At 42.1% G+C, this 25122-nt stretch overlaps 1 protein-coding gene across 2 annotated transcripts in view; it reads right to left on the bottom strand.

Moving 5' to 3' along the window:
* Positions 1-1998: 1998 nt before the first annotated feature.
* The window catches only part of LOC122943334 (dimethylaniline monooxygenase [N-oxide-forming] 2-like), a 77631-nt gene continuing 54507 nt past the window's right edge, over positions 1999-25122 (bottom strand). Inside the window, exons 8-10 of one of the 2 annotated variants that reach the window (XM_044300995.1) lie at positions 22385-22457; positions 21047-21135; positions 3477-3708 (exon numbers count right to left, since the gene is read on the bottom strand). In XM_044300995.1, the coding sequence (XP_044156930.1) occupies positions 3629-3708; positions 21047-21135; positions 22385-22457 (242 nt within the window). In that variant the 3' untranslated portion in view covers positions 3477-3628. Of the gene's footprint in view, positions 3709-21046; positions 21136-22384; positions 22458-25122 lie in introns of both variants that reach the window. The other variant, XM_044300994.1, reaches the window with a different exon arrangement.

The following is a 25122-nucleotide window of genomic DNA, read 5'->3' as shown; positions in this document are numbered from 1 at the left end:
TCAATAGGACCGCAAAAAAAGCGGAGGCACACAAGATTGTCCGTGCGTCCGCGTCTGTTTTTTTCCTATCATTTGTATGGCAAACCTGTCTTAGATTTTTTTTTTTACTTTCCTTCATATCTGGTGATCCTTTAAAAATAAAGGAAGACACACGGAAAAAAAAACGGAAACGGATCACGGAACAACGGAACCCCGTTTTGCGGTACGGAATACAACAACGGTCGTGTGCATGAGGCCTTAAGAGGCTAAAGGGGTTATATGCCAACTTTGAGGGCAATTGGAGCAACTTCGGTTCCGTTTTGAATCTCGGATCCGTAACGAATCTCAACTGGTTTGCTCATCTCTAATTGAAGAATTTGTTTACATTTTTTCATCATCCCTTACTAAGGCTACATGCACACGTTCAGGATTCATGTGCGGAGAATCCGCACTGAAATCCGCAGGTGTTCACAGGCAAATCCGTGCGGTCAATCCGCATTAATTGGTGCGGATTTGCATGCGGATTTGCGTGCGGATTTGGTGCGGATTCGGTGCGGATTTTCTGCATGCGGATTTCACTAAGTGAATTAAGAAAATCCGGTCAGGAAAAAAAAAATTATTGACATGTCGCGGATTTTAAAATCCGCACCGCAGGTCAAAATCCGCGCGGAAAAAATCCGCATCGTGTGCATTGAGAATTTCAAATTCTCATAGAATACAATGTACATGACCTACGGTGCGGATTTTCCGCACGCAAATCCGTGCGGAAAATCCGCACGCAATCCTGATCGTGTGCAGGGGGCCTAAGGGCTATAACACTTTTTTCCATCAATTCAGCTACATAAGGCCTCTTTCACACTACAGTATGTTGAATTCAGTGTTTTGCGTTCCGTTTTTCACGGATCCGTTGTTCCGTTTTTTGCTTCCGTTGTGGTTCCGTTTCCGTTCCGTTTTTCCGTATGGCATATACAGTATACAGTAATTACATAGAAAAAATTGGGCTGGGCATAACATTTTCAATAGATGGTTCCGCAAAAAACGGAACGGATACGGAAGACACACGGATGCATTTCCGTATGTGTTCCGTTTTTTTTGCGGACCCATTGACTTGAATGGAGCCACGGACTGTGATTTGCGGCCAAATATAGGACATGTTCTATCTTTTCAACGGAACGGAAAAACGGAAATACGGAAACGGAATGCATACGGAACACATTCCGTTTTTTTTGCGGAATCATTGAAATGAATGGTTCCGTATACGGACCGTATACGGAACGCAAAAAACGGACCGCAAAACGGAAAAAAAAAACGGTAGTGTGAAAGAGGCCTAAGGGTTTGTTTTTTGTGTGCTGAGTTGTGATTTTTAATTACACCATTTTGGGGTACGTATAACTTATTGATTAACTTATATTAACTCTTACTGGAGGTAATGAGAAAAACACCAATCCCACCTTATTCGTTTGCGTTATAATTTTGTGGTGAGACATAAATAAGGTGTTACCTTTTTTCTGTGTGTCAGTATAATTACAATGACATCAAATTTATCTATTTTTTTTAAATATTTTTTTTTACTTTTGCACACCAAATACACTTTAAACCATATTCTGATAGCCATAGCATTTCATTTTTTATGTGTGTGAAGGCTTGTTTATTGTAGAACAAGTTGTTTTCATTGGTGCCATTGTCTTTGTTATCACTTTTTATCCACTTTGAAGCAGAATAAACAAAATGATTCCAATTCTGGAATAGCTTTTCTTCCCCACACAGAATTCACTATGCATGTCAAGATAAAGACAGCAATACCAAATGTATATAGTTGTTCTCTGTTTTATTACTTTTGTCTAAAAAAATGACTTAAAAAAATCTTTTTTGTCTCCATATTCTAAAAAAGGTAAAGTTTTTACTTTTCAACTGATGGAGCTATGTGCAGGCTTGTTTTTTGACATGTGTTTTTTGTTTTTTTTGTACAATTGTTTTTTATTAGATTTTTTTGTGATGTGCAATGATGAAAAACAGCAATTTTGCCAACTATTTTTTAATTTTGTTTACATCGTTCACCATGTAGTTAAATGAGATTATAACTTTATAGGATGGGTGGTTATGAAGACAGCAATACCACATTTCTATAGATTTTTCTTGTTTTTGTTTTCTTATAATAAAGAATCTTTTACTGATAAAATTTGATTTTTTTTTTTCCCCATTTTTACATCTTAACGTAGTTTAAAAAAAAGTTATTAGTCTCACAAGCGAACCTGAAGAAGCAATCCTTTCCTTACATACATAATATACTATTCTACTTATGCAGTAAAATACATTCTGTCTGCTAGTCAGTATACCACTGACAGGCAGCCTGTTATATCCTGCCTTCCGGAGGATCTAATGGGCATATGTACCCAGCTGCCATAGAAACCATCAGCATCCTGTGATTGCATTGCCAGGGGCAATGGTGTGACGGAGAGGGCCTCCCTCTGTTTAACCGCTTAGATGCTGTGGTTGCCCTTGACGATGGCATCTGGGCCGAGCTGTATATTACAGTCACCTACTACTGCCGATGGTGCGGGCATAACTACTGCAGGCAATACTGCCTTCCCTGCAACATAACTGTACATGAAAGTTCACAGTGTAAGCCTTGACCTAAAAACATAATTATGTCAAAGTATGGTAAGGTGTTAAATGGCACCATATTAAAATAGTAATCAGGTACATTATATTTAATAATAAAATTGGCTAATACTTTAACTATTATAACTGTTAGCAAGTCCATATATTCAATTTTTTAATTTGACATTAAGATGCTTATGCTGATAAGCAAGTTCGTCTTCTTATGGATAAAGTAATAAGTGGCAGAAAAAATTATAAATATAGTAATAGCAAACATTGTCATATCACATATCAATCATAGAACCAGGCAGTGACTTTCCACCACTTATAGCAGTAATCAACGCAATGCATTCAAATGATATGGCACAGCAATTGGCCAATATGATTTTATTACCAAAAGGGGTTGTCAGTTCATCTTTGAAAACGTCTGATTGTTAGTGAAGTATCCCAGTGATAAACTGATCACAGGGCTTCCCACTGTGATCAGCTGTAATCTGGGTGGGAACCCTTTGCAGCACCACCACCACCACAAGAAAATTGAGTTTTACACAGTTCCCATTGAAATCAATGGTCAATTCTCGTAATAAGTTGACATGTTGGGTCCTCCAGAGTGAGGCCCTCTTTTGGTGCCATTTTCTCGGTTTTAAAGATGTGGGTCTAGAAAAGGAAATATTTTATTTCTAAACCAGACAACCGCTTTTGACATCTCAAATCACTTTATAAGAAGCATATTAGTATATTAGTAATAGCTGGTTGGTCAAAGTACCATAAAGAAATCAATATTTGTACATGACCATAGCTACAATAACCGCCAAGACACAAAGAGCTCCAAGGACTTTGGTAACGAATGACAAAGTTGATTTTCCTTTATTTACAACGCGAGTCTTAGTAGGCTTTATAATTCGATCCCATGTGGTCAAGATCATTTCTCTGGCAAGGCTCCAATTCCCTGGGCCAACCAATCGGAAATGCGTTGGTGTACAAGGACCGAAGAAGAGCGCCATGGCAAGCAGGGGATCAGATAGAAACAATGAAAAAATGTTGGGCTTTACACCAATGTCAGATGCCAGTTCATCCACATATTCAACATAATCCACTTGCAAACGGTTCTCCCTTGTTGTTCCAAATCTGTTATTAAAAAAGTATAAAAAAAAACAAGTAAATACATAATAAAGCCACTTAATAGTCATTACTTACTCATATAATATGTTTATTATATTTTTTTATATCTTTAAAAAAATTATTTTCAAGGTTTTTATGTTATTCAGTATTAAAACGGAAGAAAAACTATACAAGTGTGGTCTCATTGTCTCACTCTGAAACTCAAAAATAGTTAGGCTCGCCAGATATCCTTCATCCGGAGCCTAGTCTGCTCTCTGCCAAAAAAGCGCCAGATCAACCGCAAAGTTATACAAAATAAACTACATTTATTACTAAAAACACATGATTATCACATTCTATTATATTAAAAGCTTAAATAATAAAAAGATCTCATTGACATGTATGACTTCAATATAAATAAAATAAAACACGATATTATCCAAACATAAAACAATTGATCGGTCTTGGTCCCTCTTAGTGTCCTAACATGCGGAGCTCACGCATGTACTGTTATAAATGACGGTTTAGATAACTACAGTTTATAATCTCTTCAGTTAGTAATTTGTCTTCTTGTTTAAAAGTTCATAAATAGTATCAAAGTTATGAATTCCCATTTAGTAACACTCCATCATATTAAGTTTTACACTCACACACATTATATGCTCTTTGTTGAAGCTGACAGCAAATTCTGACCACTGCGTTATTGCAGCGGTACCGCGATGTTATTGCGCTCCAAACAATCAGCGTCGCAGTAGTCAATATGGCAGCTTGCCCTTTAGTTGTGTGCTTGCCTGTTGTAAGTGTTCCTTAATACTTATAGATAGCGTATTAGATGTCTCTTATCAGGGATATTTTGATTCCCCTGCAGTGATCGCTTCTATGTCTCTTGCTGGCGGGAATGTTCTTGCGCATGCACATTGGGCACTTGCTGACGTCGGACCTCCAGAGGTAAAATATATTGATAATATACTTGCGCTGATCACAGGAGATGCAGTTTATGATATATCCAAGTTGTAGTCAGTACAGTATCGTAACAGAATCCATAACGCAATTCTTCTTTTACCACCAAATGAAGTGTGAATGAATTTCAAAATATGAAATTCGCTCATCTCTAAATGTGATAATCATGTATTAATAGAATGCGACAATCATGTATTTTTAGTAATAAATGTAGTTATTTACCGTGAGCCAGCCATTTAGTGTATCTCATTGTAATCTGACCAGAAGAATAAAGGTAACGTGACTATTTTATCACATAGGGAACACTGTAAAAAAAAACGTGGGCAGAATTGAATTTTTTCCCCAATTCCACCCCATTTGGAATAACTGAAAAATAAAAAAAAGTTATTGCTCTGGGAAAGCAAGGAGTGAAAAAAGCAAAAACTGAAAATTGCAAGGTCCTTTAAGGGTTAATATTAATTAGCTTCCTATCCTTAGGATAAAACCAGATGGTCAGGTTACTTGATCCAGTTTTAGAAGCCAAAATTAGCTGCCAAAATTGAAAAAAGAATGGGCGTATTCTGTACACAGAACGGAGCCATGGTCCATGGAAAAACACAGGCATCTGAATACACAAATAGAATCCTGTGGCGAACACGGAAGGCCCCAATATTGCTTTTTGCAAATCCACAATAAAATAATTTATTAAACTGTCTTCCCTGTGTGGTTTCTTTTATTTTGATACGACTTTCCTATGTATTGATCAAGGGAAAAAAAAAAAAACTACTTCACAACACAGTAAGTGCAATTTGGGAGGGACAGGTTTACATAAGCGTTTTGATTTCTGTTATAGAATTCCATTGTACAGATGGAACATGGTTAGCACTCCAGCTCTTAACTCAAATTTCTTAACTCATTGCGTTATCTTGAGACAAAAGCTATTGAAAAGGTGTTTGCTTAGATTAGATAACACAACTCAGAAATCTCAGAAAAAAGGAGTGTTAACTCTGCTCCATCCGTAACATGCTTATAACAGAGAATAACTGAATTGCTACAGTGGAAAACAAAAGGAACACTGTCTGCTTTAATCTGTCCTAATATAGTTGAAAGGGGAATAAATAACAGAAACAAGCATTCTGTCTGGTTTACGTTATTTTGGATGTAAAAGAAAGTCAGGATTTTTTTTTCCTGTCCATTATACTCCATTCAATTATACTAGGATGGATTAAAAGAGACAGTGTTTCTTTTGGTTTTTGTTATAGCAATTCTGTTATTTTCCATTATAAACATTGCTGAAAACAGTTTTCAAAAGGAATATTGGAGAGGGAGAGTGCAGGGAGATCATAGGGAGAGGTTTTTTTTAGACTTTAGGGAGAGCATAGGGAGACTGCAGGGACATTGCTGGCTCAGTGCAATTGCCATGTGTATCTTGTTCACCTGCTGCGCTATTCATTCCTTATTTGTTCTGTTATACAAAGACCTACTGTGCATAAGACTCATTGTCAACAGGCAGTTTATCTAGTTTATCTGCTGTGCCATTTATGCCTAATCTGTCCTGGAGGGTGTAGGGAGACAGCAGGGAGACTGAAGGTTGAGTGTAATTGCAGTGTGCATCACGATCTAAGCCAGTTCTATTTTACACATTATTTTATCTGTAATCTACTCTCACTGTAATGCCTTTATTTTGGTTTTTTTGTATTCTCTGTGCTGCTGTAACACTGTGAACTTCCCCATGGTAGGACTCTTAAAGGATTATCTTATTATAGCGAATGCCTTCTGTTAGCATAGCATTAGTATTAGGACACTGTTTACTACTTTTCACTGTATATGTGTAAAGTGCCTCTTGCATTTGCTGCTTTTCCTGTTAATTAATGTTTTCAGCTATATTTATACTCTGTTCAGAAGCCCTGGGGCAGATGGGCAGGGAGTGCTCAGTGCTTCTGAACAGAGTATAAATATAGCTAGTTTCTACACCGCCCTGAACATTTTAGGCTAGGCCCAGGAGAGGCACTTCTGTTACGGTTCTCATCTGCAGAAGCCACCTTGACGCTGGTAGACGGGCCTGACACACGTTTGATCAAAAATGTGCGCAAAGAGCTTCCATTTTTCATGTATAGTTTGTATAATACCACTTTAATCCAGGAAAATCCCTAATCTCTAGTTCTATTGTTTGCATGTGTAATGGTGTGCCGCCATACATTTTTTGTTTGCTGTCGGCACGCTAGCTTTATGGATGTGCACCTGTGGCTTTTTTAATTTTCCATTCATATAGCCATATGAGGGCTTAATTTTGGTGGGATAAGGGCACCATTCAATTTACTATGTCTCTTATTGGAAAATGGTGAAAAAATTCTTTATGGTTTTTTGTGGTTTTGACATCATGGCATTCACTGTGCTCTAAAAATTACATAACGTCCTTATTCTGCTGCTCAATACAAATACGACAATACCAACATTTTTTTTGGTACTTTTAAAAAATAAAAACCCTTCAAAAATAATGTCTGCATCACCATTTTCTAACAGCCATACCTTTTTTTTATTTTAGTCTACATAACTATATAAGAGCTTGTTTTTGCAGGACGAAATTTTATTGGTATCATTTTTGTGGTACATACTAGTTTTTGATCCGTTAGTAAAAATGTTTTGGGGGGAAAGGTGCCAAAAAACTGTGTATTTTTTTTTCAGCACTTGGAAATTTTTTATTTATTTATTAATATTTTAAAGGGGTTTTCCAGGCTTTTAATATTGATGATCTATCCTTAGGATAGGTCATCAATATAAGATTGGCGTGGGTCCGACACCCGGCACCACCGCCCAACAGATGTATGAGGCCTCTTGCACACGACCGTATGTCTTTTTCTGTATTTTGCGGTCCGTTTTTTATGGATCTGTTGTTCTTGTTTTTGGTTCCATTGTGTTTTTGTTTCCGTTCTGTTTTTCCGCAAAAAATCTCCATATGGTTTCTGTATGCGATCCATTTTTTGCAGATCGCAAATGGAAACATAAAATTTGTATTCATTACTGTGATGTACAGTAATGTTTGTAAACAGTAAACACATGGGCAAAGTTGGCATGGATCCGCAAAAAACAGATGACATACAGATGTGTTCCATATGCATTCCATATTTTTTGCGGACCCATTGACTTGAATGGAGCCACGGAACGTTATTTGCGGACAATAATAGGAAATGTTCTATCTTTTAGGCTACATACACAGGACCGTTGTGTGTTTTGCGGTCCGCAAATTGCGGATCCGCAAAACACGGATATCGTCCGTGTGCATTCCGTAATTTGCAGAACGGCACGGACAGCCATTGATATAACTGCCTGGTCTTGTCTGCAAAATGGAGAAGAATAGGACAGGTTGTATTTTTTTTTGCGGGGCCACGGAACAGAGCAACGGATGCGGAAAACACACGGAGTGCTGTCCGCATCTTTTGCGGCCCCATTGAAGTGAATGGGTCTGCACCCGAGCCGCAAAAACTGTGGCTTGGATCCGGACCAGAACAATGGTCGTGTGCATGAGGCCTTAGCAGAACAGATACACAGAAATACGGAAACGGAATGCATACAAAGTACATTCAGTTTTTTTTGCGGAGCCATTGAAATGAATGGTTCCGCATACGAACCGCAAACGGAACCCGCAAATACAAAACGGAAAAGGAAAAACTTTTGCGTGCAAGAGGCCTGAAGGGAAGGCGCGAGGATAGGTCATCAATATTAAAAGCCTGGAAACCCCTTTAACCCCTTAAGGACACAGGGCGTACCGGTACGCCCTATTTCCCGAGTCCTTAAGGACCAAGGGCGTACCGGTACGTCCTGACTTAAAATCGGCATTCCGGCGCCGCGGGGGTTAATCGGAACGGGATTTCGGCTGAAATCATTCAGCCGGCATCCCGTAACAACGCAGGGGGGGGTCATTTGACCCCCCCGTATCGGCGATCGCAGAAAACCGCAGGTCAATTCAGACCTGCGGTTTTCTGCGTTTCCGGTCCATTCGGGTGTCCGGTGACCCGATGAACCGGAAAAAGACTGCGATCGGTGGCGTAATTATACACCACCAATCGCAGTCCGAGGATTTGAGGAGGCGGTGCTGGCCCTGGTGCTGAACACTGCTGTCCAGGGTGCTGATTGGTGCAGGGGAGAGAGGCGCGAGATTCAAACTTCCTGCGCTCCTCTCTCCCCTCCTCTTCCTGTTCTGCACGAGCACCCGGCAGCATCGTCCAGCACCAGCTCCTGTGTCCCCCTAATCGCCATCCATCACCCTCCTGCACCCATCGCCACCCAGGTAGGTTAGGGTCAGTGAGGGAGAGGCATCGTTAGGCAGGGAAAGAAGGGAAAAGTTAGTTAGGAAAAAAAAAAAAAAAAAACTTTTAACTTTTACACAAATCTTTTTTTGATCCATCAGACCCCAGACCCCCCCCTGCCACTTGCCCCCCCCTACCAGCCCCCCACCACCACCAGCCCCCCCACCCACCCCCCCACCACTCCCCCCAACCCCCCCCATCCCCCCACCACCACCACTAGCCCCCTCACCACCACTTTTTTTTCTGCGTTCGCTGACTGGTCGGCACTTTTTAGCGTCCGTCCACTGTTAGCGCATCGCCTGCCCCACCGCTGATCAGCGTTGTACCGCTAATCAGCAACTTTTTTTTTTTCCTAACACTTGCCCTTTTTTCCTTTTTTTAGTACGCGAACACCCGTTGCCCCCACACACACGCACATATAATAAAGTTTTACACACACGCACACCTACACGCACACACACCCATGGCCCGCCGGGTGTTCTCGGCCGAGGAGGCATATGCCCAGATTGCCTCCGACTCCGAGAGCCCCAGTGAGGATGAGGATGACCCCACATTCCTCTTATCATCAGCATCCTCCTCATCATCATCGGATGACGATGAGCCACCAAGGCGGCGGAGACGCCGCCAGGCGGAGCCAGGGGCCGCACATGCTAGGGATCCTGTGGCCCACCCTAGTACGAGCCGCCCTGGGGTTCGTACTGGTTTCCCGGCCCACCAAATAAGTTCACCGGAGACCCCTGCCGATGAACTTAGCTGGTGTCCCCCAGTGGACTTTGAGCCTGAGATTCCGGATTTCGCTGGCAATCCTGGAATCCAGATTCCCACAGTGGGGTTTACTGAAATTGACTATTTTAGTTTTTTTTTCAGTAACCCACTGGTGAATTTGATGGTGGAGCAGACGAATCTGTACGCCCAACAGTTCGTCGCTCAAAACCCAGGCTCAGTTTTGGCTAGACCCGGTGGCTGGACGCCGGTCAGTGCAGCCGAAATGAGGACATTTTGGGGCCTCGTGCTGCATATGGGTCTAGTCCAAAAACCCAGTGTCAGGCAATACTGGAGTGGGGACGTCCTGTACCAGACCCCACTGTACAGTATGGTCATGACACGCTCCCGGTTTGAGGCCATCCGGAAATGTCTGCATTATTCCGATAATGCAGCATGTCCACCCCGAGGTGATCCTGCCTATGACCGGCTGTATAAGATACGGCCTGTCATCGATCACTTTGGGGCCACATTTCAGCAGGCCTACGTACCTGGAAGGGAGGTCGCGGTTGATGAGTCGCTCATTGCGTTCAAGGGGAGACTCAGTTTCCGCCAATATATTCCCACAAAGCGAGCGAGGTATGGCGTGAAGCTATACAAAATTTGTGAGAGTACCTCAGGGTACACTTACAAATTTCGTGTGTACGAGGGGCGAGATTCCCGTATTCAACCCCCAGAATGTCCCCCCACTCTGGGTGTTAGCGGGAAACTCGTGTGGGACCTTATGTACCCACTGCTGGATAATGGTTACCACTTGTACGTGGATAACTTTTATACCAGCATTCCCTTGTTCAGGTCCCTTGCCGCCAGATCTACGTTCGCTTGTGGGACCGTGCGGAAAAATCAGCGCGGCCTCCCTGCCTACCCCCTCCAGGTACCTATCCCCAGGGGTGAGACCCGTGCACTTACCAGTGGAAACCTGTTGCTGGTCAGGTATAAGGACAAGAGGGATGTCCTTATGCTGTCCACAATCCACGGTAACGGCACCACCCCAGTCCCTGTGCGAGGTACCGCGGCAACGGTCCTCAAGCCCGATTGTATCGTCGACTACAATCGGTATATGGGAGGAGTTGATCTCTCGGATCAAGTCCTCACGCCATATAACGCCATGCGCAAAACCCGGGCATGGTACAAAAAAGTTGCGGTCTACTTGGTGCAGGTTGCCATGTACAACTCTTTTGTACTATCCCGAAGCGCTGGCAGCACAGGGACATTCCTCCAATTCTATGAGGCAGTCCTCAAGGACCTGATCTTTTCGGACCGGGAAAGAGCAGGCCGGAGTACCTCGGGAACTGGAGGCGCCCGGATCGTCCCTGGCCAACACTTTCCAGGTGTGGTCCCCCATACTGGAAAGAAGGGACGAACCCAAAAAAAGTGCAGAGTGTGTCGCAGGAGGGGGATACGGAAGGACACCACCACTCAGTGCGACACGTGCCCCGATCATCCGGGCCTCTGCGTTATCGATTGCTTCAGGGAGTATCACACTTCCATGGAGTACTAAATTTTTATAATCCCCAACAGTTCACTAGAGAACATAAAACACTATGGCTCTCAGACTTTGGAGACACGAAAACTATTTTTCTTTCCCCCAAAAATATTAGTTTTAGTGCAGGCATCCTCAAACTGCGGCCCTCCAGATGTTGTAAAACTATAACTCCCAGCATGCCCAGACAACCTACAGCCATCAGCAGGGCATGGTGGGAATTGTAGTTTTACAACATCTGGAGGGCCGCAGTTTTAGGATGCCTGCTTAGTGTCTCCAAAGTCTGAGAGCCATACATATTGGGCATCGTCGCGTGCGTAAAAGTCGTCGCTATAAAAATAACTTTTGACCAAACGCCTCGGATGAACGGTGTTAAAAATATAAAATAAAAACGGTGCCAAAACGCCTATTTTTGGGCAAAATTTCAATTTAAATCCATTTTGCCGGTAATAAAGCAAGGGTTAACAGCCAAACAAAACTAAATATTTATTGCCCCGATTCTGTCGTTTGCAGAAACACCCCATATGTGGTCGTAAATGGCTATATAGCCGCACGGCAGGGCATAGAACGAAGGGAACGCCATACGGTTTCTGGAAGGCAGATTTTGATGGACAGTTTTTTTTTTGACACCATGTCCCATTAGAAGCCCCCCCTGATGTAGCCCAGACTAGAAACTCCAAAAAAGTGACCCCATCTAAGAAACTACACCCCTCAAGGTATTCAAAAGTTACTTTACAAACTATGTTAACCCTTTAGGTGTTCCACAAAACTAAATAGCGAATGTAGAAACAATTTTAGATTTTTTTTTTTTTGTTACATTGCCTCAAAAAAGAGTAATATAGAGCAACCAAATATCAAATTTACCCCAAAAATAGTCCCAAAACAACAACCACCTTATCCCGTAGTTTCCTAGATGGGGTCACTTTTATGGAGTTTCTACTCTAGGGGTGCATCAGGGGGCTTGAAAGGGTACATGGTGTAAATAAACCAGTCCAGCAAAATCTGCCTTCCAAAAACCATATGGCGTTCCCCTTCTTCTATGTCCTGCCGTTTAGCCAAATAGTAGTTTACCACCACATATGGGGTGTTTCTGCAAACTACAGAATCAGGGCAACCCATTTTGAGTGTTGTTTGGCAGTTAACCCTTGTTTTACTCCTAGAAAAAATTGATTATATTGGAAAATTTTCCAAAAAATTGAAATTTCATAATTGTTTCTCCATCTGCCATTAACTCTTGTGGAACACCTAAAGGGTTAACAAAGTTTGTAAACCCAGTTTTGAATACCTTGAGGGGTGTACTTTCTTAGATGGAGTCACTTTTTTGAAATTTCTATTCTAGGGGTGCAACAGGGGGCTTCAAATGGGACATGGTATAAACAAAACCAGTCCTGCAAAATCTGCCTTCCAAAACCCATATGGTGTTCCCCTCCTTCTATGTGCTACCGTTCGGCCAAACAGTAGTTTACGACCACATATGGGGTGTTTTTGCAAACTACAGAATCAGGGCAACCCATTTTGAGTGTTGTTTGGCAGTTAACCCTTGTTTTACTCCTAGAAAAAATTGATTATATTGGAAAATTTTCCAAAAAATTGAAATTTCATAATTGTTTCTCCATCTGCCATTAACTCTTGTGGAACACCTAAAGGGTTAACAAAGTTTGTAAACCCAGTTTTGAATACCTTGAGGGGTGTACTTTCTTAGATGGAGTCACTTTTTTGAAATTTCTATTCTAGGGGTGCAACAGGGGGCTTCAAATGGGACATGGTATAAACAAAACCAGTCCTGCAAAATCTGCCTTCCAAAACCCATATGGTGTTCCCCTCCTTCTATGTGCTACCGTTCGGCCAAACAGTAGTTTACGACCACATATGGGGTGTTTTTGCAAACTACAGAATCAGGGCAACCCATTTTGAGTGTTGTTTGGCAGTTAACCCTTGTTTTACTCCTAGAAAAAATTGATTATATTGGAAAATTTTCCAAAAAATTGAAATTTCATAATTGTTTCTCCATCTGCCATTAACTCTTGTGGAACACCTAAAGGGTTAACAAAGTTTGTAAACCCAGTTTTGAATACCTTGAGGGGTGTACTTTCTTAGATGGAGTCACTTTTTTGAAATTTCTATTCTAGGGGTGCAACAGGGGGCTTCAAATGGGACATGGTATAAACAAAACCAGTCCTGCAAAATCTGCCTTCCAAAACCCATATGGTGTTCCCCTCCTTCTATGTGCTACCGTTCGGCCAAACAGTAGTTTACGACCACATATGGGGTGTTTTTGCAAACTACAGAATCAGGGCAACCCATTTTGAGTGTTGTTTGGCAGTTAACCCTTATTTTACTCCTGGAAAAAATTTATTATATTGGAAAATTTTCCAAAAAATAGAAATTTCAAAATTGTTTCTCCATCTGCCATTAACTCTTGTGGAACACCTAAAGGGTTAATAAAGTTTGAAAAAACAGTTTTGAATACCTTGAGGGGTGTAGTTTCTAGAATGGGGTCATTTTTGGGAGGTTTCTATTATCTAAGCCTCACAATATGACTTCAAACCTGAACTGGTCCATAAAAAGTGGGATTTTGAAGATTTCTCAAAAATTTCAAAATTTGCTTCTAAACTTCTAAGCCTTGTAACATCCCCAAAAAATAAAATATCATTCCCAAAATGCTACAAACATGAAGTAGACATATGGGGAATGTAAAGTCATCACAATTTTTGGGGGTATTACTATGTATTACAGAAGTAGAGAAACTGAAACTTTGAAATTTGCTAATTTTTCAAAATTTTTGGTAAAAAATGTATTTTTTTATGCAAAAAAAAATAACTTTTTTGACCCAATTTTAGCAGTGTCATGAAGTACAATATGTGACGAAAAAACAATCTCAGAACGGCCTGGGTAAGTCAAAGCGTTTGAAAGTTATGAGCACTTAAAGGGACACTGGTCAGATTTGCAAAAAATGGCCCGGTCCTTAAGGTGAAAATGAGCCCGGTCCTTAAGGGGTTAATAGTTCAGACATTTTTGGATATGGTGATACCTAATATGTTTTTTTTTGTTTATATATTTTAATATATAAAATTGGGAAAGGGTGGGTGATTTAAACTTTTAATATTTAGATTTTTTTTATTCTTATTTTTTTTACAGTGATAACTTTTAACCCCCTTTAGGGAACTAGAAACTGGGATATTTTGATCCCTTGTCCTATTTACCTATTCTAATAGAGATCTATTAGGGTGAATAGGGTTTTGACACTCTCCTTCCTGAGCTGCGACTCGAGCATTGCGCAACAGGGAGGTTACCATGGCAGCTATGGGAAGCTTTAAAAGCGTCCATTCTGCCATAGTAACTAGTGTTGAATGAATTGACGTGAAACAAATTGATTTCAATCTGAATTTCAGGAAAAGTTTGATTTGCCATGAATCCAAATTTCCTCGTGCTTCACGGTAACGAATAGTTTCTTTTTCCTAAAATGGAGGCTACAGGCTACAGTAAAAGTAAGAAACCCAGCAATACTATATTATCCACAATGCCGTGCAGCCAGCCATTCCCTGTGATGTCACAGCCCTATAAAAGCCTCATCTTGCACAGTCGTTGCCATTTCACTGTGAACTGAGCATAAGATGAGACGTGGCAAGTGCTAGGGGCAGTGTGTTAGAAAGTTTTTAATTGTAGAATATTGGATAGGGACAGTGTGCAGGGAGATCGTAGGAAGAGTTTTTAGATACTGTAGGAAGAGCATAAGGAGAGCATAGGGAGACTTCAGGGACAGTGCTGGCTCAGTGTGATTGCCCTGTGCATCTTGTTCACCTGCTGGGCCATTCATTCTTAATCTGTTCTGTTATACATAGACTTACTGTCTATCAGACTCATTGTCATCAGGCAGTCTAATATATAGGCACGTTTATGTAGTTCATGTGCTGCGTCATTCATAGTAATAATAGACACATTGATTAATAGATAAGCAATTCTATTAGGCCCTGATTAACAAATTGGAGCGATAGATCTGTCTCATACTGTTTGTGGCATGTCCACATTAATATTTAACCGGTTCTGTTAGCCAGTTATTGTGATTTAGTGTTACAGAGAGGTCTCATTTAACACCCTGTGCGCAGTGCAAATAAATTGTTTCTTCACACACGAGTTGATGTTTTTTGTCAGAAAAAATTACACCCCCGCCACACCTCAGTGATTATAATAAACCAACCTCCAGAGGCATGTCAACCACCAAGAAAGAAGAGTTGAAAAAAAAAATGAAAACAACACACATAATGGTAAAGAAGAGAACCTATCCGGTAACTCCTCTAAATTCCCATGGGAAAGAAGCTTTATCAACTATAATTCTATATGTATATATGTATATACAGTATATATATATATATATATATATATACATACTTTTTTTTAAATATATTAGGGAGGGAATTTTTGGGGTGCCATAATGGGTTTCAAGAAAAACAATTTCCGGTAAGAGCAATTATTGTTTTCCCCTCACCCATGACGGCACCCATGTGAAACTAAACTATAAGACAAAGAAAGTTTAGGTGGGGACTACAACTTATATCACTTTCCTCCCAAAGGCCGCATCTGAATCAAGATGCAGTCTCTAATGTCTAAAAAAAAAAGTATGGGGAGAGCTCCAAGTACTACAAATCTAGGCCAAAGAAGCATCTGGCTTCTCTGCCCAAGAGGTTGCAATGGCCCTGGTAGAATGAGCCCCAAACCCGTTGCAGGAGGCAGGCTAAGGGAAGAATAGGCAAGAGAAAAAGCATTCTTTACCCATCTAGCAATAATACTAGGGGAAACTTTGCGGCCTCTACACTTTCCCGGAAACTGAATAAGGAGATTTTCATCTATCCTCCAAGGTGACGTGGAATCTAGGTAAAACACTAGACACCTCCTGACATCTAGGCAATGAAATTTGTCTTCTAACGTTTTGACTGGATCTGGGCAAAAAGAGGGTAGTATCACATCCTGACTTCTGTGAAAATCTGAGACCACCTTGGGCTGGAAAGATGGAATTGGTCTAATGATCACTTTATCTTCCAAAATCGTGGTATAGGGAGTGAAGGCAGAAAAAGCTTGAATCTCAGATATCCGTCTAGCCGAGGTTATTGCTAGAAGGAAGGCCATTTTAAAAGAAAGCATATTGATAGAGATTTTGCTTAATGGTTCAAACGGCTTCTGAGATAGGGCCGAAAGAACAGTATTCAAATCCAAGGGAGGAGACAATGGTCTTAAGGAAGGATGTAACCCGAGGCTGATGACAAGAATCTTTTAATCCAGGGATGATCAGCTAACCTATAATCAAATAAATAACTTAGAGCAGCTATCTGCACCTTTAGTGTGTAAGCCTTAAGATTCCTATCTAGCCCTGCTTGTAAAAAATCTAGTATCCTTGGTATTTCTGGAGATTTAAATGGGGGCTCTGGGTTCTGACCTAGGAAGGTAGCAAAAATATTCCAAATTTTAATATATTTTTTAGAGGTAACCGCCGTCCTACTTTTTAGCAAGGTGGAAACCACATTGTCCAACAATCCCCTTCCTGCATGCAGGACTTTCGTCTCCGCTCAAAAATCATGTTCTGAGCAGACACCGAACGGACCCCATTATAGTCTACGGGGTCTTTAGGCTCTGTTATGCTCAGTTAGGTCTCAGTTATCTGCAGAATCCGTCCTTTCTGTTCTCCTGCTCCTCAACGGAGCCGGAGAACGAAAAGGAGAAACGTTGATGTGAACGAGGCCTTAAGGGGGGAAAAAATTCCTTCCCGACTCCAATAAGAGGAGATATCTGAAATGATAAAATATCCAAGTAAACATACATATCACTGAAGTGAAAGCAGCTCATGAATGTCAAGATTATTTGTCATCCGGGTACAGTTCTAGGCTGTGCAAAGGTTGCATTTGCACCGATATGATAAATGGCACATAGCAGGTGTGTGGCCCTGCTACACTGGGGCCCAGGAACATCAAAATACGCCTATGCTTTTCATGAATGTTAAGATAGGCTCTTGCAAGCATGAGCTGTCGATACTTTGTTGCTGATCACTTGACTTTTTGTTCTTTACCACTTCCCAAAAATCACCCATCAGCTCTTCTAGTTCAGTGTCCAGACGAAACACCTCTGGAAATTGATTCACCCAGAACCTGAGAAAATGGCAGATCTACATTCTTCAGTGATTTTGAGCAGCTTCCCTAGTTGAAGAAGCTTCCGTGCAAATTCGGCAGATGGCACCACCCAGCTATGCATGACGAGGATCATATGAATGGTGTCTTCGTTCCTCCAGATCTTTTTGTCCATATCAAATGACTGTATGCATTTCTCCAGCAGTTTTTCCAGGCTGCAGCTCTTTCCCAGTTGCTCCAGTGTGACATACCCAAGAGCCTTGTTAATCTCTGACTATGACTATGCCAACACTTAGCAGGTTGGATGACTCCTTTAATGTTAATAGTTGGACTTGTAGACTCCAGGCGAGATTTTCTTGGGTCTGTCACCTTCCAGACTAGGGCACTGAATACAGATTCTCTCAGTATTGCTGCACAGTAGTCCATCCCAGCTCTTGGTCACTACTTAGGGGAGGTAAAAGGCCTCCCCTAATACTTGTGGATATAGAAAAATGGAGGGAAGGCGTACCCTGATTCTTGGCTCCAGTCCTGTGCCAACCCATCCACTGCTGATGAGCTGTCCAAATGATTGAGGGAGAAAAAAAATTATACCTTCCTGTTAGCTCTTGAGGCGAAAAGGTCCACTGTAGGAAGACAGTACTTCTGGACTATCTGCAAAAATATTTCTTTGTTCAGACACCATTCTCCCTGTTTTATGGAAACTCGACTGAGGAAGTCTGCTATAACATTTTCCTTCCCCTTCAGATGTACCGCTGAAAGGAAAAGCATTCTTCTTTCTGCTATGCAAAAGATCTTCTGGCATAGATATAGGAGGGAAGAGACTCTTGTTCCTCCTTGATGGTTTATGTAGGCCACCACTGTTAAATTGTCCAAATAAAACACAATCTTTCTATTTTGTATTTCCAGAAGAGCCACCGCCAGTTCCATCTCTACTGCTTTTAACTCCTTGAAATTGGAGGATGCTTTTCTCGTAATCAGATCCATCCTCCCTTGCCAGTATCTGTTCTGGCGTCTGTGGTAATTATAGTCTGAGCTGGAAATGTCCATGGAACTCCTGCTGATAGCTGTTCTGTTACCGTCCACCACAACAGGGAGCATTTTGCCTTTGAGGAAAGGTGGAATTTTTCATCCAAGGAATAAGGGGAGCCGTCCCACAATCATAGGATGTCTGCTTGAAGATCTCTGGAGTGGCTCTGTGCATAAGGTACTGCTGGGATTGCTGATGTCATCTGCCCTAGTAACGCCATTGCTTCCCTGAAAGTACACTGGTAGGACAGGAAGACTGACCATATTTATTCCATAATTGACTCTCTCCTTTGAGGTGGAGTCCAACTAAATCCCCAGAAAAAAAGCTAACTTGAGAAGGAATCAGATTAGATTTTTTCCAATTGATTGTCGATCCTAGATTTTCTAAAGTGGAGCAGTGGAATTTCATATCTTTTTATAGCCATTCTTTTGACTGAGAGACTATCAAAGAATCGTCCAGATAGGGCACCAAAGTAATTCCTGACTGTCACTTTGAAGCTTGAAGCTTGCGCTACACCGGAGGGAAGCGCTCTGTATTAGAGATGCAGCAACTTTCCCTGAAACCAGACTGCTGTTCTTAAAAACTTTTGGAGGAGGAATGGATTGGAACATGGTAATACGCATCCTCCAGATCCAGGCTTGCCATCCAGCAATTCTGGAAGAGGAGGTTCACAGTTGTTTTTATCGTATCCATTCAAGATTTCTTGTAGACCAGGAATTTGTTCAGTTTCTTCAGATTTAAAATAACCCTGAATGTTCTATTTGGTATCTTCACCAAAAATAAAGGGAGACTCTCTGTCTTGGGGACTGGACAAACTACCCCCTTGTCTAAGAGAGAAAAAATCTCAGATTCTAAAGCTTTCCTTTTTTCTGGATATTTGTGATGAACTGTCTGAGTGAAAAAATGTTTGGGACGAGAAATCAACTCCAGCTAGAATCTGTTTTCTATTACACTTAGGATCCACTTGTTCTGAGAAAATGGACCTCCAGGCTGGGAAGAACTGAGACAGTCTTCCTCCCACCTGAATTCTGGCGTCATTGCGGTTTGTCTTTTGGTCTGTTTTCCTGGGTTTTAAACAAAAACAAAACAGATCTTTTAGCACATTTTTCTCTTTCATTTCTATTACTTTGAATTACTTTGCCTACCCCTTTGTCTTTTAAAACTGGCCTGGGACTTACAAAAAAAAAGAAGTTTTCTGGGGAAACGGAAACCCCTTCTTTTTGTCAGAGACTCTCTCTAAGATGTCATCCAGAGAGGAACCAATCTAGAACCTTCACATGGGAGAGAACAAAGTCTAGACCTTGATCCCCTTTCCATGATTTAAGCAAAATATCACGCCTTGCTGCATTTGACATGGCAGCTGCTCTGGCAGAAAAACGGTCCACATCAGTAGAAGCCTCTGCAAGGAAATCTGCTGCCTTGTGGAAGCTTGGGAGAGAGGATAGTAAGTCCTCTAATATGAGATTCTAGTTGACCGAACCATAGCCTTAATGACCTGGAGACCCAAAAGGCGGCAATGGCTGGCCTGAGACTTGTAGAGGCACATTCCCAAGTACGTTTAAGATAAACGTCTGCTCTTTCATCTAAAGGATCTCCGAAACAGCCTAAATCCTCAAACGGAAGAGCCAGTTTTTGAGGCTATTTTAGCTACAGGGGCATCTACAGAAGAAGCTATGTCCCATACGCCCGCCACTGACTCTTCAAATGGATATTTTATCTTAAAGTATAACTGTCATATTTTTTATTTTTTGAGTATTGGATTGTGGTGATTAATATCTCCTTGGTGGCCCTATTTCAACTTTTCACTGTGTACTCAATTACCCCTTAATTCCACAGTTTTGTTCCCTGTACTGCCTATTTTTACCTGTGCTTAAAATCAGGTTGCTAGGCATGGTCGTCTATGTGTTGAAGGACGGAGGACGCAGAAGCACGCAGCCTGCAAAGTCAGATTACAGACAGCCAGGGACTGTAAGTAAATGATTAAAGCCAGGTCCTCCCCAGCAGTTGATAACAGTGCCTGGGCTGTGTGCTCTTCTCCCTGTCCCTGCACTTGGCAGACGCTCCCTCACTCAGCAGAGCTGGGACAATGCAGAGTCGAAGCAGCGCACAACAGAGAAGGGAGATCTGCCATCTGCTCAGTGTATAAATGAAAGCAACATGTGGTAAGATGACCCCTTTGTGCTGCAGGAGATTAACCCTTTAGGGGGAGGGCTCTGGTTACTGACACTTTTGGGGGGCTATTGTTACTGGCTAGTGAGGGCAGGCGGGATTAGCCTCAGGGGGAGGGCAGTGGCGGCCATCTTAACTGAATAGTGAATTTGCAGTTTTATGCAGACTGGTTGCTAAGGGCTAAATCTTATTAAATATGGGGTAAGTCAGTCTATTAGTAACTGATTCTGAAATATCATGTTATTTGTAGCTACATATATGAAAATTGAAATTAGGGTCTAAGTGTGACAGTTACCCTTTAACAGAATTCGGTATAAAAAAAAAATCTGTCAGGGTTTTTCCATTCTTTTTTAGATCAGTGCTTCTATGTTCTTATGAACGGAGTAAACTCTATGGCATTTAAAGCCAAGGCCCTCAAAAACCTGGCCAACGATAGTCTTAGTTTTACGTCCTTCAATTGCATTGTGTTTTTTTAACAAAGGCTCAGTATCTTAAGGTCAAAATATCGCTTTCCTCACTGAATCCTCATCTGAAGACATAAAATCATAAGAAAAATCCTGACCTGATTCTATGTCTTCGTCTTCCCCAGAAAGATCAGAATCAGAGTCCATGTTAGAGGTACGCCTTTCTTGTGATTTTGGACGGCCCTGACTGAAGGATTTAAAGGAAGAAAACTTCAGATCGTACCAAGGCCTTAATGGTTTTAGATCAGCTTCAGGATTCTTCCATGACTAACTTATCTATACAAGCTTGACATAGTGGTTTAGAATATGAAGCTGACAACGCTACTCTACATCCTACAAATTCTTTATGTTTAGTTTTGCCGGAAGATTTCTTAGGTTCTTTTTCTACCTATAAAAAAGCAAACAACACCCAAATTTATGAGTAGAGGATCAATCTCACCAATTTGTAGAGTCAAGCTTCCCCACTCCTCAGGTCCAATACCGTGCTTGTGGGCCTCAAGGGTTTCAAGGGATCAGCGCGTCCAGCATCACCTGGTTCCGACATGTTTTGTGGAGGCTCCAGATCCTGTACAGCACTGTGTGCGCACCAATGCTGGCTGTCCCCTCCTGCTGCCGGCTTATTGCGCGCCTCGGGTCCTTTTAACACCAGACCCAAAAAACGCCTAATCCATGAGGCAGGTGAGCCCTCACCTTCCTGTCAGCACTGCCGGAAACAGCCTCAATGCGCCGGTAGAAGATGCCACGGTGCGCATGCGCAGAGAGCATCGGGAGCACTCTCAGCCATTTTGGAAGTGGAACACCAGCCACCACACTACTATGGACCCCCAGCCGCCTGAACACGGCCACAGAGGCTCCCCAATGAGGCTTGGGAGGAGGCAGGAAGCAGGACAGACTTAGGCGATGGCTCCCCCAGGAGACCTATGCCGCCAGTAATATGTCCCATTACGGTGTTGTAGACTCGGACCTTCCCCAGCCCCCCGAGGTAAAAACCAAAAAAAAAGAGGGAACTCCTCAGGTACCTCCTATCTGGAGGACAGGAAACCTGAACTGAGGTGTGGTGGGGCTGTGAATTATTTTATCTCTTCAGGTTTCCTGTCCTTGGTGAGAGGTCCTAGTCGCATGTGTGCCGTCATGGGTGAGGGGGAAAGTATATGGACCCCTTTTATGAAACAGCTACCTTATTGAGAGTGAGGCACTCATCATAGGACTTGTTCCAAGCAAATTAAGGGTGTACTGATTTTAATCTACAAATAACAGCTATGACAACAGTGTCTAAAGTTCCTCTTATGTTCCTCACATGGCCAAGTGACCAGTACAGATTTTTTTCACTTTTCCTTATACAAAGAATAACATGTATTTGCTGAAATGGGAATTAATTAGATTCTAACATTTTTATGTTGGCTTTGACCCTACCACCTGGAATAATAATCACATACCTTTTAATGAAGCTGTTATGTTTCTTTCTAATGTCATCCATCACAACCGTTAATGGAGGATATGGGCACAGTCCTAAGGTGAAAATATAACATTTAAACGTGACAATGTACATTAAAAGGTTGCAGGAGACCTGACAGAAGCATAAATTACAAATTAAAAAAACATATGATATTTTGATATATATAAGTTGGGCTATGACTTCCTGAAATTACATGCCCAAAACCACTACCAGCCATTGCACCATTACCAGGTTCTGGTGCATTTTGTTTCATTGGTCATTGGTAATGAGTGGACAGTATTTGGAGTTGCATTAGTATTGTAATACATGTTGCATAGATTCATAATATGAAACCAGCATAAATGCATAGGATGGCCCATACTGTAGTTGTGCATGTTCCAAGGAATGCCATATTAGAGCGTAGAATATTGTGTTGTACAAAAAGACAATGGAGTGTCAAAGCCCAAAGGTCTCAATGGCCCTGCACAGTCTTGGTGTATGAGATATCCTAGGCACCTTTTATTCATCTATTGGTACTTTTAAAGGGGTTCTTCAGGATAAAACAATTAGTGACCAGTCCCTAAGATAAGAAGTTCATTTCAGATCAGTGGGGGTTCGATACCCTGCAGTAATAAGCCCCCCTACTAGGACTAGTAAAATATATTAGTTATCATTAAACAAAAATAAAAAGTCTCCCAAGACATGACACTTTTTTCTGTAGAGCTTTTAACTGTTACCGTTACAGAGTTACACCCCATGGCGAATTATCTTTTATGACACAAAAAACTATGGTAGAATTGCTGTAGTGGGAGTCATAGGTTTTCCAAAATTGTGCCTCTGAAAAATACAAACTGTTCTACAAAAAAAAAATCCTTTTGCACCGATTTTTATTGTTCCTTCCTAAATGCTAAATTAAGCAACTTTATATATGGTCTTCATTAAAAATACCCTCTCATCTTGCTGCTGTCCAGTCTGTGTGACTCCTTCACTGTGCTGCTGCCTCTGACATGCAGTAGAGTCCACAGTTTGTGCAACTCCTTCACTGTGCTGCTGCCTCTGACATGCAGTAGAGTCCACAGTCTGTACAACTCCTTCACTGTGCTGCTGCCTCTGACATGCAGTAGAGTCCACAGTCTGTGCAACTCCTTCACTGTGCTGCTGCCTCTGACATGCAGTAGAGTCCACAGTCTGTGCGACTCCTTCACTGTGCTGCTGCCTCTGACATGCAGTAGAGTCCACAGTTTGTGCAACTCCTTCACTGTGCTGCTGCCTCTGACATGCAGTAGAGTCCACAGTCTGTACAACTCCTTCACTGTGCTGCTGCCTCTGACATGCAGTAGAGTCCACAGTCTGTGCAACTCCTTCACTGTGCTGCTGCCTCTGACATGCAGTAGAGTCCACAGTCTGTGCGACTCCTTCACTGTGCTGCTGCCTCTGACATGCAGTAGAGTCCACAGTCTGTGCAACTCCTTCACTGTGCTGCTGCCTCTGACATGCAGTAGAGTCCACAGTCTGTGCAACTCCTTCACTGTGCTGCTGCCTCTGACATGCAGTAGAGTCCACAGTCTGTGCGACTCCTTCACTGTGCTGCTGCCTCTGACATGCAGTAGAGTCCACAGTCTGTGCAACTCCTTCACTGTGCTGCTGCCTCTGACATGCAGTAGAGTCCACAGTCTGTGCGACTCCTTCACTGTGCTTCTGCCTCTGACATGCAGTAGAGTCCACAGTCTGTGCGACTCCTTCACTGTGCTGCTGCCTCTGACATGCAGTAGAGTCCACACTCTGTGCAACTCCTTAACTGTGCTGCTGCCTCTGACATGCAGTAGAGTCCACAGTCTGTGCAACTCCTTCACTGTGCTGCTGCCTCTGACATGCAGTAGAGTCCACATCACACTGTTTCTAGCTCCTGCCGGCTCAGATTTGAGGTTATCTTCCACTGCTCTACCCCTCCTCTCAGTGTTGGCGGTAAGGCCCCTTTATACAGGCGATTATCAGGAATGAACATTCAAATGAACACTGGTTCCTGATAATTGCCCTTAGTAAAAGGGCCACTGATAATTTGAATGAAAATGCTGTTAATGCGGCTCCCAAAATCAATGTTTCTGAGCAGAGGATCATTATAAACACATATAGAGACAAGCGATCACAGTCGCAATCGCTCATCCCCATACAGACGAGATGATTGCTGCATGTAAATGCACATTCCGTTCCTCGTACTGTTTACATCGGGCCCAATCTGCACCAGATGTAAGCATTGGGGGTCTAGAATGTGCACACTAGTGTTGAGCGAATCAAAGTCCACAAAGCGTTCGATTCGCCGCAAAGCCGAATTTTCTCGTGCTTCGTGTTAGCAAATCAATTTCCCCTGAATGGCGATTTTAAAAAAATCATACTTACCTCATTCATTTAATCGCGATGAGCCGGCTGCCGCCATCTTGATTGAAGATCTAGCGTGAAATCCCGTGCACGGTGACGTATGACATCACCACGCTGGCCGACGTGATGACATCATCACGGGCAGTGGGAGATTTCGCACTAGATCTTCAATCAAGATGGCAGCGGCCAGATCGTCACAATCAAATGAGGTAAGTATGATTTAATTTTTTTTTTTTTTCAATTTTACACTGTATTATTACTGTGAGATGCTGCGATCAGCTATGAACGCGGCATCTGAGGATTACAATGATGGGGAACTGTGCAATCTCCGCTCCCTGTCATTGCACTCACTAATGACAAAGA

Source organism: Bufo gargarizans, chromosome 7 (assembly GCF_014858855.1).
Source record: "Bufo gargarizans isolate SCDJY-AF-19 chromosome 7, ASM1485885v1, whole genome shotgun sequence".
Taxonomy (NCBI): domain Eukaryota; kingdom Metazoa; phylum Chordata; class Amphibia; order Anura; family Bufonidae; genus Bufo; species Bufo gargarizans.
Note: the sequence above shows the minus strand (reverse complement) of the source record. Positions and strands in the feature narration are given on the sequence as shown.